The sequence below is a fragment of the Sapajus apella genome, unplaced genomic scaffold (genome assembly GCF_009761245.1).
Source record: "Sapajus apella isolate SASKATOON/1434 unplaced genomic scaffold, GSC_monkey_1.0 scaffold76, whole genome shotgun sequence".
NCBI lineage: Eukaryota > Metazoa > Chordata > Mammalia > Primates > Cebidae > Sapajus > Sapajus apella.
The window spans coordinates 8414853-8433168 of record NW_022437016.1 but is presented as its reverse complement, the minus strand read 5'-3'; the positions used below and the strand labels follow the sequence as shown (position 1 = coordinate 8433168).

Here is an 18316-nt window from a genome sequence, read left to right as displayed (position 1 = left end):
AAGTCTTTGGGTGCTCAGTAATTTTTAAGAGTGTAAAGGACTCCTCAGCTAAAAAGTTTGAGAATCATTGCCTCACACTGTAAATTCCTCAGGGGAAAGAATCCTCCAGATTCTACTGTATGATTATTATAAACCAATGCTCAATATAACTTGAGGAATGAAGGCCATTTTCTTTCAGCAGTGCTTACTCAGTGGTGAAGAAATTATTGAAAGGGATTTATATATCCATGTGACATCAAGCATTATGTCTATGAATTGAACGATTTAATAAAAATTTTATATATATTCTTGATTAGTGTCAGAAAATTTCATTTCAGTCACCAAATTCATAATCACTCTTTTGGTTTTATATTTTCACCTTCACTAGATAGTAAAAGTATGTTTACTGTTATGTGACTTAGGTTTTTTTTTTAAATTTAAAGATCTTTCTCAAAGTTTGGGACTGCTGGTTTTTCAGTTGATAGCATAAATAGAACCAGACTGCCAATGTTTCTTTTCTAGTTCTGTCAGTTACTAGCTACATGACCTGAACAAGTCACTTTACCATTTTTTGTGTTTTGGCTATACAATGATCTTTCTAATACTTTCATGCTTTTAGCATCTAGCTTCCTGTTCTTTATTCCTGCTATTCTTGGTGATTTCCGTATGCATCTCAGATGATTTCTTTCAATACTCCAGTGTCTCAGTTCTGTGACTTCCTCTCTCACAAATATTTTATCTTTCGCCTTACCTTAATTACTCATTCTATGTACATAGCCTAGTTCTTGTCTTCATCAGTAACTGAACCTGTATTATTTTCATAATCGTGTTTTCAAGAATCCCACTCTTCAATCTCTTATGATTACTCAGTCTCCTACCCTTATTTCAATTCTTGATTGATTCCAATACCTTTGCGTAGTCCTTCATCCTCCCCATGTTCTCTCTTCTGTCATTACCCTGCTCGTACTACATGATCCTTTTTTTTTAATTCGGAAAAAAAAAGAAAGAAAGAAAGAAAAAAGAATAATTTTAAAAAAAAGAATGAAGGAGAGGAAGAAAGAGAAAGAGGAAGAGGGAGAGAGAACGGGGGTGTTGCTTTATTGCCCGGGCTAGAATGCAGTCTAAAAATGGGTATGCCTATAATTGTGCTTAATAATAGAGACATGAAAAAAAAAGTGAGAGAAGAAAATAAAAAACAAGCAGCCAACCAATATTTCATTTAAACCTGTAAATAGATGTGATGTGGTACTGATAAGAGTGTATATTTTGTGTATTTAAAGTGGAGAGTTCTATAAATGTTAATTAAGTTTACTTGTTCCAGATCTGAGTTCAAATCCTGGATATCGTTGTTAATTTTCTGTCTCATTGATCTAATATTGATGTTGAAGTCTCCCACTATTATTGTGTAGGAGTCTAAGTCTCTTTATAAGTCTTATATATCTGGGTATTCCTGTATTGGGTGCGTATATATTTAGGATCTTTAGCTCTTCTTGTTGCATTGATCCTTTTATCATTATGTAATACCCTTCTTTGCTTCTTTTGCTCTCGTGATCCTTGATTATTACTCCCTAACATATACCTTCACTTCCTTGATTCTCTGTTTCTGGCAAAATTCTATCTAGTTGAAATCTGTCTCTCTACCTTCTCTGTGTCTGTACTGGATTGCTGAACATGGCTGGAGAAAACAAAAAAAGCACAGCCATCTTGAGCATTCTTCCTTTAAGTCTATGACACTAATATAATGGGGACTATTTGTGTTGCCTGGTGATCCTGTAAGTTTGAGACTTCTCCAGTTTTCCTGTATAACTGTTTTACATTTTCTCACATTTCACACTTCATTCTCTGTTTACTCACCTGATGAGCTTGTTTGCTTCTATTTTCTCAGATAATTATTAATTAGATAATTTCTACATGTACTCATCACTGTCTCCAAGCCCCACTGCAACAACTCCTATTCTTTGCTTTTCCCTCCCTTGCCTATGTAGAAACTGCCTCGCCTCTTAAGACTGACCTTTTACTTACCCACTGTAGCATATCCCCTCTTGCCTACCAGTGGACATTAGTCTAGCAATTATCTCTTCTCTCACCAGCGTCAGTTCCTCCCTATCTACTGAATGCTTTTCATCAACATAAAAACCTGCTGTAGTATCTCTCATCTGAAAGAGCCAAAGCAAACTCTCCCTTGATTTTGGAGGTCCTGCAACAGTTATATTTCTCTACTCCGCTTTATATAAGGAGTACTTTGGGAAAGAGCAGCCTTTTTATCTTTTCTCCATTTCCTTACTTTTAATTCTCATTGAACCTGTTCTAATCAGGTGTTCTTCCTCACCAGTTGCCTGAGGTATCTCTTGTGACCTTCACATTACTGCATTCACTGGTCAGTTTTCAATCCTCATCTTAGCCAGCTTTTCAGCAACATTTGACACAGAGGAACGCTTTTCTCTCCTATATTTATTTTATAATGAGATATAGAACATATATAGAAAAATACACAGTTTAAAAAATAATATTTTTTACAAACCCATAAAATCAGTGCCATGTTTAAGAAATAGAACATTATCAGTGCCTCAGAAGCCATCATTTATCGTTCTCATTACCTTCCGGTACCAAGAAGTACCATTTCTGACTTTCTGACAATCATTTCCTAGATTTTCTTTACCACTTTCCCACCTGTATATGCTTTCCTAAATAATTTGAGTTTGCCTGGAACTTTCTAGAAATGCGTACTAAGTTTAATCTTTTGTGACTGGCTTCTTTCTGTTCAGCATTCTTTGGGATTAATTTATGTTGTTGCACATGGCTATAGTTCATTTTAATAGGTATATAGTACCCATTATGAATAAACTAGTTTACTCATTCTACTTTTGAAGGATATTTAGGTTCTGTAGTTTTTGACAACCACTTACCATGTTGCCAGGAGCATTCTTCTGCATGCCTCCTGAGGTATACATAAACAACCTAGTAAATGGTCGCACATGCCAGTTTACACTCCCACCAGCAGTGTATGAAAATTCCTGCTTCCCTATATCCTCAGCAACATTTGCTGTTGCCAGTGTTTCTGAAATGAAGTACTACTTTTCTTTTCTTTTTTTTTTTTTTTGAGACGGAGTTTCGCTCTTGTTACCCAAGCTGGAGTGCAATGGTGCGATCTCGGCTCACCGCAACCTCTGCCTACTGGGTTCAGGCAATTCTCCTGCCTCAGCCTCCTGAGTAGCTGGGATTACAGGCACGCACCACCATGCCCAGCTAATTTTTTGTATTTTTTTTAGTAGAGACGGGGTTTCACCGTGTTGACCAGTATGGTCTCGATCTCTTGACCTTGTGATCCACCCGCCTCGGCCCCCCAAAGTGCTGGGATTACAGGCGTGAGCCACTGCGCCCGGCCTACTTTTCATTTGATTTCCAGGTCATCAGCTTCCTTGATTCTTCTAGCTCTCTTGCCATCTCCTCAGTTTTCTTTGTTCTACCTCATCTTCCTGACTTCTGAATATTAAAGTGTCCTTGGGTTCAGTCCTGACTATTTCTCTTTATTTACATGGATGTTTTAGGGATCTCATTAGTCTGTTGTCTTCAAATACCTTTTTATACTGAAGATTGTCCCAAATTTATACTTCATCCCAGACTACCAGCTCTTGAACTCAGACCCAAATATCAAAGTGCCTTCTCAATGTCTTTACATGAATGTCCAGCAGACATCTCAAACTTCTGATGTCTAAGATCTAAGCTTCTGTCCTTACTCTGCCTTTGCTCTTCTCTTTCTAAAGTTAACTCTGTCTCAGTCATTGGAAACTCTCTGTTTGCTCAAGCCAGGGTTCTTTGGGTTGCCCTTGAATCCTCTCTTTCATTCACCCATATCCCAAATACCAACAAATTCTTTTTACTTTTAAAGTGTGTCCAGGCCGGGTGGTAGCTCATGCCTATAATCCCAGAACTTTGGGAGGTTGAGGTGGGCAGATCACTTGAGGCCAGGAGTTTGAGACCAGCCTGGCCAACATGGCGAAACCCCATCTCTACTGAAATCATAAAAATTAGCCAGGCGTGGTGGCATGTGCCTGTAGTCCCCACTACTCAGGAGGCTGAGGCAGAAGAATCGCCTGAATCCAGGAGGCAGAGATTACAGTGAACAGAGGTTGCACCACTGCACTCCAGCCTGGGTGACAGAGGGAGACTCTGTCTTAAAAAAAAAAATATTGGATCACCTGAGGTCAGGAGTTCAAGACTAGACTGACCAGCATGGAGAAACCCCGACTCTACTAAAAATACAAAATTAGCCGGGCATGGTAGCACATACCTATAATCCCAGCTACTTGGGAGTTTGAGCCAGGAGAATTGCTTCAGCCGGGACGTGGAGGTTGCGGTGAGCCGAGATTGCGCCATTGCACTCCAGCCTGGGCAACAAGAGCGAAACTCCATCTCACACACACAAAAAAAGTGTGTCTGGAATTTAGCTTCTTTACTGCTAACATCCTTATCTAAGCTGCCATCATCTCTCACCTGGATTCTTCTAGTCACCTATCTGGTCTTCCTGCTTCTATTCTTGTCCCTCTATCCTCCACAAAGAAGCAATTCTTTTTGTGATGAACAGCACATCCCCCACCCCCCTGCCGCAGCTTTTTATGTTAAAATACTTGCAGATTTATAGGTAGTTGCTAAGATGATAAGGATAGGTCTCATTTGGCTACACCTACGTAACTTTATAGTACAGTATCAAAACCAGGAAACTGACAGTGATACAACGTGTGTGTATAAGTTTTATGCCATTTTATTACATGTGTAGATTTCTGTAGCCATTACCACAATCAAGATACAGAACTGTTCCAACACCATTAAGATCTCCTTCATGCTGCCCCTTTATAGTCATACCTGCTTCTCTCTTCTCAGCCACCCCTAATCCCTGGAAACCACTAAGATTTCTCTATCTGCATAATTTTATCATTTCAGGGATTTTATATAAATGGAGTTCTACAATAAGGAACCTTTTGCAATTTTTTTTCTCCACTCAGCATAATGCCCTTAAGGTCCGTCCAGGTTGTCGTGTATATCAATAGTTTGTTCCTTCTTCTTGTTTAGTATTATTCCATGATGTGAATGAGCTAAAGTTTATTTGACTATTTACCTATTGTAGGACAGTTAGTTTCCAGTTTTGGCTTTTTATAGGTGAAGTTTCTATGAACAATCATGTATGTGTGTGTGTGTGTGTGTGTATAAAACAATAATGTGTGTGTGTGCATATATATATATATATATATATATATATAATCATGTAGGTTTTTTTGGGCAAGTCAAAAATGCAGGTATTTGTGTGTTAGATTGACCAGCAGTTCTCCTGTGTTAAGCTTTGACTTCAAGGTTATGCTGCTTTCATAAAGTGAGTTACAACGTATTGCTTCTTTTTCTATTGTTTGGAAAAGTTTGAATATGTTTGGTGTTAGTTTTTCTTTAACTGTTGGAAGAATTCATCAGTGAAGCCATTGGCATGTGTTTTCTTTGTGGAAATATTTTAAATTATGGATCTGATTCCCTTAATAAGCATGAGACTTCCATCTTTTTGTGACACTTTGGTAAGCTGTGCTTTTCTAAGAATTTTTCCATTTCACCTAAATTTTACAATGTTTTGGAATAAAATAATTTGTAAGGTCCTCATTTTATTGTTTGTAGTATCTGTAGTAATGTCTTTTTATATTTTGTATCTTCCCTTTTTTTTTTTTTTTTTTTTGCGAATGACTCTCACCTAGGAACTTATTTTTATTAATCTTTACAGGAAAATTAACTTTTGGCTTTGTTCATTGTCTTCTGTTGTATGTTTGTATTCTATTTTATTGGTTTTCTGCTCTTATCTGTAGTTTTCCCTCCTTATGACTTTCTTTGGGTTTAATTTGCTGCTCTTGTTTTTAAACTTTATGAGTTGGGTGAATACCTCATTGATTTTTCAGCCTCTTATTGTATATGCTATTAAGATGGTAAATTTCCCTTTAAGCACAGATTTATGTACATCACATTCTTTGGGCATTTTTATTTTTATTATTTAGTTAAAGCTATTTTTTACTTTCTTTTATTCCTAATTTTTTTTTTACCTATTGGGTATTTAGATATATTGCTTAATTTGCAGACCAATGAAGATTTTGTAGTTAACTCTTTTGTTTTTGAGGTTTTACTTATTCTGCTGTCCATGCATTGTATGATTTCTGTCCTTCAATATTTGTTGAGTATATTGTGGCCCAGCATATGGTCTTTTTTTGCTCTGAAAAAGTATGTATATTCTGTAGTTGAGGGTCATAATATTTTTTTTCATGTTAGGTCATGTCATTTGTTCATTGTATGTTTTTCAGATGTTGTTATTAATTACTGAGAGAGCTCTGTCAATTCCCATCTATTGTGGATTTACCATTTCCCCTTGCAGGCCTGCCAGTTTTTAGTTTATATTTTTCATTTATAGATTTTTGGCTCTTTTATAGCTTCAGATTTTCTTCCTGAAATTATTTTTAAGAAAGTTTGTTTTTGAAAGGCCTGTCATCTGGGTCTGTTTTGGGTCTGTTTGTATTGTCTGCTCTTTCTCTTGATTTCTAATCATGATATCTTCTCATTTGCCTGCTTATGAGTGCTGGATTTTTAAAATAAGAAATTATAGATAATTTAAAATCTAGAGTAATGATATCTTCCTCCAGGGAGGATTTATATTTGTTTCTGGGAGGTGGCCAACAGAATTGGCAGCCCTAGATCATTTCAGTGCAGTCAGAGATTAAGATAATTTGAGACCGGGCATGGTGGCTCAGTCCTGTAATGCCAGCACTTTGGGAGGCCAAGCTGGTTGGATCACCTGAGGGCAGGAGTTCAAGACCAGTCTGGGCAACATGGCAAAACCTTGTCTCTACTAAAAATAACAAAAAAAAATTAGCCAGGTGTGGTGGCGGTCACCTGTAATCCCAGCTACTTGGGAGGCTGAGTTAAAAGACTTGCTTGAACTTTGGAGTCAGAGGTTGCAGTGAGCCGAGATCATGCCATTGCACTCTAGCCTGGGCAACAGAGCGGGACTCCAGTTCAAAAAGAAAAAATTATAATTTTTGAACCTTGGCTTTCATCCTTGTGAGGGCCATGCTATTTCCAGTTCATTTTGCTTCTAGAGTATAACATTTCAGAGGCCCAACCCAGAGTGCAGGGTCGGGGGAGGGGGTCACCATCCGTTCTCTGCTTGGACCTTGAACTTTAGTTTTGGACTCCTTGAGACCTGGAAGCCTGTTGACATTACTCTCTTCAGTTTTTAGTGACCTCTTCTGGATTCGGAAGATGCCCGTAGGATTAATGTGACCCCCAATGCAGAGAATTTCTTTCACCTCCCGTATCTTTTTTTTTTTTTTTTTTTTAAACAGGGCTTTTCTATATTGCCAAGGCTGCAGTCCAGTGGCTATTTGCAGGTGCAACCATAGCCCACTTTAGCCTCAAACTCCTGGACTCAATGAATCCTCCTGCCTCAGCCTCTGGAGTAGCTGGGACTACAGGCATTTGGCACTGTGCCTGGCTCACCTCCCAGATCTTGATTTTAAAATTCTTCATTGTCCAGGAACAGATATTTATTGTTTGTTTTGTCCAGTTTTTCGAATTGCTCTAATCAGGAAGCCTTTTTTGACTTATTTACTCTCTCATACTGGAAATGGACCCTTGATATTTTGTCAATTAATGGCACCTGGACTTGAGAACTACTGCCTCACCTAACCAGGCTCTTCTCACCTTCTTCTTGAACCTTCTTCTTGTTCATTTCACTCCAACTGTTCAGGCCTTTGTATCATTTCTTAGCATGTTTCTGCCTTAAAAACTTTTGTAATTGCTGTTTATTTTTCTCTGCCTGGGATTCTTTCTCCAGATGACTGCATAGTTCACTCTTTGACTTTCTTAGGTCTTCATCAAAAGGTCTCATTAGTGATACCTTTCTGATGAGCGGGACATATAAATTGTTTACACTCACTACCATAGTATATGTTGTAATTAGTTTTGGCCACTATGTGTGAGCTCTTTGAGAAAAGGGAGATAATTTTGTTACTTGCTATATGTCTAGCACATAAAATTGCTCAATTAATATTTATTGTTTATTATTGAATGGATATATGAATGAATTTATAAAGGGGACAATAAAGGTAATGGTTTCATGAGGGTACTCATGAGGATTAAATAAGTTAATACCTGTGAGGTGTTAACAGTGTCAGGCATATGGCAAATACTAAAATATTTAAAAAAACTGTTGCCTCGGAAGTTATCACTTCACATTACTAGATATTATAAAAGTTGAAAACTACCTGTTGTTTGTAAAGCAAGCCCATTTTTCCCCTTAGGCTGCTTATGATGATTAGCCCCACATTTTACAGCCCCTTTGCAATGGCTGGAATGATAGAATGGAGCTTAATCCACGGAACTCTTATTTATGTAGCTAGAGGATTTAGAGAATAGATCTGTGCATTTAAGCTAGCTTGTGATTTCTAGGCAATCAAGGAGCTGCCTTTAATGCAACTTAATGAGCAGAAGAGTGATTGAATAGACATAGTTCTTTTTAACTTGTATCTCTTATAGACTGCATTCTGGGAGACTGGCATACTCATAGCTTTATGTAATGCAAATGAAATATAATACTCAGCCAATATTGCCTTCTGTTGAAGAGAGGATCAAGATTGATTGGCCTGAGTGGTAAATATTGACCCAAGCAAATGCTGAAGTCAGTGTTTACCTCAAGGGACAGTAAATCTTGATCAGAAAATACATAGTTAATCTCATTATTATTATAAGCTTTCATTAGAAGTATCTGGAAATCATGTGGCATGAATATCTTGAGCATAATTTTCCTTAGGAAAAACAACTAACTTTTAAGGTGAAGACATAAAGAGATCTTTAAAGTACTTGGATAGGTTGATGAACTTTTCTCTAATAATTTTTAACTTGGACAGCAAAGCTCCTGTCTTTTGCTTGACAACATTATAAACTGTTGGCTGCTGTATCCAAGAAATTGATTATTAATCAGTTTAGTTAGTTTTTGCTCAGTGCCTGTTATGTTGCTTCTAAGTCTTGTGTTAAGGTAGTTTGAAAGATACAAGACAAGGAGAAAATATCTTTGACCTTCAAGGAGCACTGAGGACACACAAGAATATATGAAATAGGCAGTGATACAAGACTTTACATTCTGATATCATAAAAACTCTTTGATATGAGAGAACTTTTTATAGAGGAGGTGAACTGTAAATAAAATTTTGAATAGGATTTGAAGAGGCAGAAGAATATAGTTTGATAATCAGATTTCTAAGCATAAGATTTAGCACTCGGACTTCTAAAGTTAATGCAAGTCATAAATGTTGAATTTTAGAGATGTTCAAAATGATATTAAGTAAAAATAAATCCTGCCAGAGGTAACTACTTTTTAACATTTTGATATATAGCTATCTAGCCTTCTTCTGTTCATGCATATGACTGTGAATATATGTTGTCTATGTGGCTGCTATAACAAAACGCCTTAGACTGGGTAACTTATAAGCAACAGAAATTTATTGCCCACAGTTCTGGAGGCTTGAAAGTCCAAAATCAAGGCTTCAGCAGATTTGCTGTCTCGTGAGGGCTTACTCCTCATAGATAGTGCCTGCTATAAGGACAAACAATCTCTTTCAGGCATCTCTTATAAGGGCACTAATTTAATAAGGGCTCCACCCTCATAACCTAATCACCTTCCAGGTGCCCCCCTCCTAATCCCACGGCACTGGGGATTAAGTTTCAATATTTGAATTTGGTGGGGACACAAACATTCAGACCATAGCATAGGCATAGATCTTGGTGTGTATATATGAATAAATGGGAAAAATAAATATAAAAAGTGAAATATTGTTTCAAGATTTGCTTTAAAAAAATTTGCTTTTCTAGATTGTAAATATGGTAATTTAACTGATCAATGAAAAAAGTTGTATGGTCCTTGGTGTAATTCCTAAGATTTTCCTACCTGAACATGTTAGATACTTGTGGTACAGTAAGTAGGATTGTTGTTTTGACTGATAATGAATTGCTCATAATTTTTTTTAGGTGCTGGGTCTTCAGCTCTAAAGAGGCCATTTGAAGATGGATTAGGAGATGATAAAGACCCCAATAAGAAGATGAAGCGAAACTTAAGGAAAAGTGTGTGAAACCTGTATTCTTACAGATGCAAACTAGAGAGGACTTGTAGTCTCAGATAGAAAAATTAAAAACGAAGGTTTTTTTTTTTTTTTTTTTTTTTGAGACGGGTTTCTCACTCTCACCCAGACTGGACTGCAGTGGCACAATAATCTCAGCTTACTGCAGTCTCCACCTGCTTGGCTCCGGTGATCCTTCAACCTCAGCCTTCTGAAATAGTAGGGATCACAGGTGTGTGCCACCATGCCCTGCTAAGTTTTTATATTTTTGGTAGAGATGGGATTTCGCCAAGTTGCCCAGGCTGGTCTTGAACTCCTGAGCTTAAGCAATCTACCTGCCTTGGCCTTCCCAAGTGCTGGGATTACAGGCATGAGCCACCATGCTCAGCCAAAAAGTGAAGAATTTGATTGATTTGAATTATTTTGAGACTAGATCTTAACTAAGCAATTGATAACTGAATAACTTTTTTGTTTCCAAGCTTTTTGGCTTAAGATACATTAATATTGACAAGAGAAAATTAATGTATAGTTACAGTAATGCATACTATTTTTACAGTGATGTTAGCATAATAATTTTAGCATTATGAGGTAAAGATATGTGTTTTGAAATACTCATTTTTTAAAAGTCTGGTAAATTTACAGTAGGTACTAGGAACCTGAAAATGCAGAGGTTAAAGCAAAATGACTTTCTAGTTAATTTCTGACCTCATTCTTCTTTCTTTAACAGTTCTGGATAGTAAAGCAATAGACCTTATGAATGCACTAATGAGGCTAAATCAGATCAGGCCTGGGCTTCAGTATAAGCTCTTATCTCAGTCTGGCCCCGTTCATGCCCCAGTCTTCACAATGTCTGTAGATGTGGATGGCACAACATATGAAGCCTCAGGACCATCCAAGAAAACAGCAAAACTTCACGTAGCAGTGAAGGTACAGTATTTGTTTTACTTTGCAATGTTTCTTTTATTTCATGTTCCAAATAAGATGCTTCTTTTCCTATAATAAATTATTTTTTCAACGTTTTAATAGTGATAATATTATAAATAGACTTTTGTCACTTCTGGATAACAAAATTTTTTTTGTTGCAAAATAATATGTAATAATTATACAGAATTTGGAAAATACAGAAACAAGTAAAGAAATTAAAATATGTCAGTTGAATATTTTTGAAGCAAAGACCATTAGTATTTGTATATAGTATGTTGATTTATTTCCAATCATTTTCTATTTCCTTTTTTTTTTTTTAAAAAAATAAGCTCACAGTATATATGTAATTTTATCTTCTGACTTTTTTCATGTAATGTTTTATTAGTGTTTTTCCTCATGAAAATCTTCATAATTTGTAATGAATGTTTGATTAATATGCTATGGCTTTGCTATCTGTTTAAACATTTTCCTATCATTGGATAGTTTGCTTATTCCAGATTATTTCTATTATAAATAAATTTGATCAGTATCTTTGTATGTGACGCTTCCTCTTTATTTTTAGAGTATTTCCATAGGGAATAGTGTCCAGGATTGGACCAATTATGCATGTAGGTTTGTAGAAAATTTCCAAGTAATGGGATCTCTCTATAAGTACATTTGACCTCTTGCAGGCTAATGCAAAAATGTTAAAGATCATGTAGACTGAAGATGAGATTCACTTAAGAAAAGTTCTTTTATATAACAGTATGGCATATGATATAATTGGTCTGTTTTCATGGTCATTCCATTTTGTATGTATTGTTAATGTAGATGTGAACACCATCCTAGATACTGGGGATATAGCAGTTAATGAAAGAAAGTTGCTGTTCTCATGGAGCTTACATTCTAGTGTGTATAGGATGGGAAGATAGACAACAAATATACAAACAAGCATGCAAACATCAAATAGTGATCAGAACAATACATGCAGAAAAACAATAAGCTGTAAAAATGTTAAACACTATATATTACTTATGCTGTCTTCATTAAAAAAGGTATATCTAAAGTATGATGAAAGAATATGAATTTAAAATGAGGCAGAAAAAGGAAACCAGCAATGAGGGGAAAAGTGAATCCAGGAATAAGACTAAATACATAGTTTAATAACCACAAACACTGAGAATGAGTCACAAGTTTAGAGCTAAGCTAAGTTCTGTAGCAGCTGACACAAAAAGCTTGTAAAATATACAATTCATTCTCTATGTCTTAAGAACAGAGAGAGTTTGGTTAGAGAGTCACAGTTGTGGTTTTTGATCAGGTGGGCATTTCTCCTTGGGTAGATCTTCACAATCTAAGGATATCAGTTATCTCCTTTAGAGGCATCTATGATGCAGTGATAAATTTTGTGGGTTGTTTCTTACAATAACCTTTAACATAATCTAGTGGCCTCATAGCAAATTGCAATTCAGTAAAATTTGAGAAAGTTAATAGAGTGACAAATTTTGCAGTGACAAGATTTGGTTTTCATTTGATGCAGTGATATATTTTTATGATATGATGGAACTTGGTTGGACTGGGTATGTTTTTGTCTTCAATTCCAAATATTATTTTTTATTCACCTGAGCTTTTGGTAAACATGGAGAGGTTGTAAGCTTGGGATTAAGCTAAGCTCCCTGACAAATTTCAGAAATGTAGATGTTAGTTATAATGTGAATGACACTGGATCTGATAAAATTGTTAATGGCTTCTTGTGACTTGTGTGGTGAGTAGATAGCCTTCATACTTTTATTTACCTTGAGTGACATTTTGGGTGGAATGTGCAGTAACTAGTAAATCTGAAATTTGTGAAGAGTTAAGATTTGCCTTTTTTGAAAATGGGATAAACTAAACTTTTGATTCATCCAGGTAGAATGAATTAAGAATCAGAGTAAACTAGCTTTGAAGGTTCGAAAGTCTCTGCTTACTTTATCTGGTTTATCAGCTATATGAAATGAAAACCTATTACTAGCTGTCAGTCTCAAGTGGCCTGCAGTCTTTTCTAGGCCTCTAACATCTCAGGTTTATGACTTGATAGCTGTATTCCAGAGCTTGCTGTCTATTTTGAGGCAGATTGTTCTCCCCAAGGTCTGCACAGAATTTTTATTTTATGTCTTCTTTTTTAAAAGTTACTTTTGGCTTTGTAAATCTTATTATAAATGTATAATGTGTATTTGCTATAAATGGTTTAGAAAATGAGGGGGAAAAGTTTATAGTTCTGAAACCTAGAAATAATAACCATTAACATTTTGGTATGTATTCTTCCAAGCCTTCTTATTTTAACCAGTGATTCTAAAATTCAGAAAGCATTACAAATGAAAAAAATTTCCCTAAGTTTGATACAAATTCACTGGGTGGGAAAACATGACCTGAATTGATGTGGGGCTAGTTTTAGTCTTTATTATTCTATTCAGTGTGATTATTTTATATGTTCTTTTGCATAAACATGGGATAGCACCTGAGAAACCAATGGGAATTTGGAAAATATGTGACATATGTATTGTATTAGCTCTCAAAATTGAAAAATTATGAATTCTCAAAAACAACCTGGCACCAAGGGTTTCAGATAAGGAATGGTGAACCTACATAATGTCTGTAAAAAATATATATATTTAAAATAGGATCATACTTTTGAGACAGAGTCTTGCTTTGTTGCCCAGCCTGGAGTGCAGTGGCATGATCTTGGCTCATTGCAGCTTCCGCCTCTCAGGTTCCAGCAATTCTCCTGCCTCAGTCTCCTGCGTAGCTGGGATTACAGGCACACGCCACCATGCCCTGCTAATTTTTGCATTTTTAGTAGAGACAGGGTTTCACCATGTTGGCCAGGCTGGTCTTGAACTCCTGACCTCAGGTAATCCGCCCACCTCAGCCTCTCAAAGTGCTGGGATTACAGGCATGAGCCACTGTGCCTGGCCTATACTCTCTTCATCTAAAAATATATTATGAATTTTTAAATAACTAACTCAAAGATTGCTCTTATTTTTAGTGATGGTCTAACATTTCATTATTAGCAGATGGTCTGTTACATTATCATAATGTAACTAATCATTTTAGATTTAGATGCTTCCATTTTATTGCTTTACATCTTTTTGAACTTGTCTGATGATCCCTTAAGATATATATTCTAGAGATGGAATTATTGGGTCAAAAGGTAAACACATTTTATTGATTCATTAATTTGTTTAAAAGTGCATTGGAATTCTTATTACATGCCAGGCATATATTACCAAACTGTTATCCATAAAGGTTATATTCCATGTTACGCATTCTGTTTATAAATGAGTTTGAGAAAGAATTTTGCGTCTAACGTATTTTTGAAAGTAGGTCAAAATTCTTTTAGTTCTTAATAGCATGGTGAGGGTTTTGTACCTATTATGACAAATCACACCAGAGAATCAAATCAAAAGAAAACAAGAAGAAATCAGTCCTTTCACATGAGCCTGGCCTGGCTGCAGGACAGCAAGCACCCTAAAGTGATGGAGAATTAGTGACCAGTCTTCCCTTTATTCTTCCACTTCTTTATCCTGGCAGCCCCTCACAAAGGATACCTTTAGGGTCATAATCATATTACATGAAAATAATCTTCGTCATTGTGGGGAAAAATTCAGCTAGAAGGGGATGAAGATGAAGGGAAGGCTCTTTGGAGAGGTTCTTAGAGACATCAGATTTCCTGAGAATCTGATGAAATCAGATCTCTATCATACAGAAGCCATGAATGTTACTTACTTTAGAGTAGAGAGCCATAATATAGAGTGCCATGTGTTGTCTTTTCACTTTTGGCCCCTAGTATTTGAGGGTATCATCTTTCTCAGTCTCAACCTTTCTTAACCTCAGCCCTCTTCCAGGAAGAAAGGGATCTGGTTACACACAGATGATTTCCCAGTCACCTTGTTTCCATGAGTTATCTTGTGATTTTTTTAGCTCCATTGATGTATTTATTAGGTTTGTATTTGTTTGCTAGATACTTGAAATTCATTTTTCTTTGGAATACTAGTTTTTTAGTATTAACATGGATTTCAGACAAACTTGGTTCTGTCAAAGAAAACCAGAGTGGGACAGTTTAAACGGTTAAAAAAAAGTATGTACTCAGGAACTGTTATTGCAATAGGGGAAAGAGACCTTAGTATAGAACTGGGCTCAATTCCAAGTTCAATATGGACAAGTGAGGATTTGTAGCCAAGGAACAGGGATGGATCAGTGGATGGAAAATTACTAAGAGGAAATATCAGGATGAAGGGGGATTTCTGGTTAAATGGACCTGTTAGGATTTTTGCTCAGAGAAGGCTAGGATAATCAGATACCATCCAGGCAGTGATGGATGTATTAGTCCATTCTTGCACTGTTATAAAGAAACACCTGAGACTGGGTAATTTATAAAGGAAATAGGTTTAATTGGCTTACGATTCTGCAGGCTGTACAGGAAGCACAGAGACTTCTAGGGAGGCTTCAGGAAACTTAATCATGGTGGAAGGGGAAGCAGGCATTTCTTATGTGGCCAGAGCAGGAGGAAGAGAAAAGCGCAAGGAGGTGCCATATACTTTTAAACAACCAGATCTCGTAAGAACTCTGTCATGAGACAGTACGAAGGGGATGGTGCTAAACCATTAGAAACTGTCCCTATGATCCAGTCACCTCCCACCAGGCCCCACCTCCAACACTGGGGATTACAATTTGAGGTTTGGGTGGGGACACAAACCATTTCAATGGGGGATGAGAAGATTTGATCAGATACCAAGGGTGATTAAGGGTGATTAGATATTAAAGGTGTGGGATTCTGGCTGAACTAATTTAGCAGGATTCTTAATACAACTTGGCTTTTAAGGACAAGGCCCAAGGTTGGGGCCTAGGTAAAAACATGGCTCAGAGGATCCTGTCTAGAGTTTGGTTAAGAAGAGAATCTTTATCAGTTGCAGAGGTTTGAGAACTCCTTGCTTGTTTGACTTCTTAGCATATGCTAGTAAATACTCAGAATATCAGTTGTTAAAAATGATTTAATTTTTTGGTTACACTGTGTTGGACACTGTATTCCCTGAGATATAATCTACCATTTATATAAAGTATTTGTAAACATATTGAAATATATCGCTGTAATAATAAGTGAATCTGATATGTGAGAAAAGGGTGGCGAGAGGTGATATTAAGTATTTATATTAGACTATTTTTATTGTCTATGTTGAGAAAAGATGAATGTCTTTAGTTTTAATGGAATAAACAAATCAAACTTATTTGTGATGTTTGGCTTTTGACTCACAGCTTATGTTAGCTAGTGTTAATTTGGAATGATAGCTCTTATCTGAGATGAGATTTCTCAGGGACAGCATATTTACATGACTCAGACAGTGGAAAAGGTGTTTTTTTAAATAAAATACTAATATAAACAAATGATGTTAATGTTCTTAGTGTAAAGTATTACCTGAGCACTTTTAGAACTTAAGATGTTAAAAAAGCGTTCTTGGCTTTACTCCCAAGTAAATTCAAGACATTTATTTATGATAAGAATGCCAAGTTCTCCATATGAATTGTGTGAATTAATTTCAAGTTCTCCTGGTGCAGAGTTCTATGTACATCCATTTTTTTGGTTTAGGATAACAGTTTTACTTACATTGGCAAAATCCTTTATACAAGATGTGATTGTTTATAAAGGCTGGCTTGTCACTTGTGTAGCCACCATAACCATTTTACACTTATGTACAGTACAGTGATTATGAAGAAATATGTTGCTTTTATATCTCAGCAACTTCTTTTTTATATATATATATTTTTAATATTTAAAAAATAAAGACGGGGTTTCACCATGTTGGTCAGGCTGGTCTTGAACTCCCGACCTCAGATGATCTGCCCGCCTTGGCCTCCAAAGTGCTTGGATTACAGGCATGAGCCACCACGCCACATCTCAGCAACTTAATTAAAAATGGAAACAAATCCAGAGGTCTTTAGGAATCTATCCCTATATCCTTTGATTTAAACCTTTAATTAGTAAGTGACAAAGCTATATCAACACCCTTTGAAAGAGGCTTACAAAAAGTGAACATATTCTCTTGTAAACATCTAAAAAGCAGTATAATCAGGAAGATGTTAAAAGGCACACACGTGTGCGGAGGTGTGCGAGCATGCCTGTGCACAGTCACACACAAACACATACACATTTTTCTGAAAGCTTTATTTCAAAAAAGTAAGAAAAATCCTACACATCGAATGAAAGTATAGGAAGTGTAAGAAGTTTAACGTTGGAGGTAGCCATAATCAGTCCTTGAGAGAGAGGGATGGAAATACAAGACTGAAATTGTTCCTGGCTTACTTAGTATAGAGAATAAACCTAGAGACTGCATTTTTTTTTTTTTTTTTTTTTTTTTCATTTTTTGAGACTGAGTCTTACTCTGTTGCCCAGGCTGGTGTGCAGTGGTGCAATCTCGGTTCGCTGCAATCTCTGCCTCCCAGATTCAAGTGATTCTCCTGCCTCAGCATCCCAGGTAGCTGGGATTACGGGTGTGTGCCATCACACCCAGCTAATTTTTGTATCTTCAGTAGAGACTGGGTTTTACCGTATTGGCCAGGCTGTTCCCTAACTTCTGACCTCAAGTGATCCACCCGCCTTGGCCTCCCAAAGTGCTGGGATTACAGGTGTGAGCCACTGCATCTGGCCGAGACTGAATCTTTTAAGTTTTGATTGTATTTTACATTGGAAGCAAAGGAGAAAGTTTTAGATATTATTTTGTAATTGACAGGCAAGTTCGTTCAAAGGCATAAAATTTCTTGTGTTTCTGGGGCAATTTCTCCTAATGGATTGAGTCATAGAACTTAGAAGTAAACCCATGCAGTTTTTGTGCTTTATGGATTGGAAAGTTGAGGGCCAGAGGAGAAATACAGGATTAGACTCTCAGATTTTTTCCTTTCTAGACCAGTGTACTTTTTACAGTATGCTACTTCTGTCCTTATCCTATTGGTTTGAACCTACCTATGCTGTTACTTTCTCTACCTCTCACCTCCAAATTAAATGAACTAGGAGTAGTGTCAGGTTTATATTTGTCATCCATGTTTAAACTCAATTACCCTGAGGAGGTTTTCCCATTTTTCCATGGTGTTACCCTGGTAGGTATATACCCTATTTAACAAAGAACTTACAGATTTAGTACCATCTTGCTGTTCCTGCAAGGTGTTTTATGGTTCACATGCTATGAATTTGAAACTTTTGTTCTCAATATTTTGTCTTTTCTCTGGTTTCTCATGTCTGAATAAAACTGCATCTTAATGTAATTTGAACA

General features: G+C 36.5%; 1 protein-coding gene across 8 annotated transcripts in view; it reads left to right on the top strand.

Annotated features, from left to right (window-relative positions):
- The window catches only part of STRBP (spermatid perinuclear RNA binding protein), a 167529-nt gene that overhangs the window by 113154 nt on the left and 36059 nt on the right, over positions 1–18316 (top strand). For all 8 annotated transcript variants that reach the window (XR_004260870.1, XR_004260869.1, XM_032251616.1 and 5 more), the window contains 2 exons: positions 10027–10119; positions 10843–11042. Coding sequence is in view for 6 of the 8 variants with exons in the window: in XM_032251616.1 (XP_032107507.1) it covers positions 10027–10119; positions 10843–11042 (293 nt within the window). In the remaining 2 variants the exon portion in view is untranslated. The remainder of the gene's footprint in view (positions 1–10026; positions 10120–10842; positions 11043–18316) is intronic.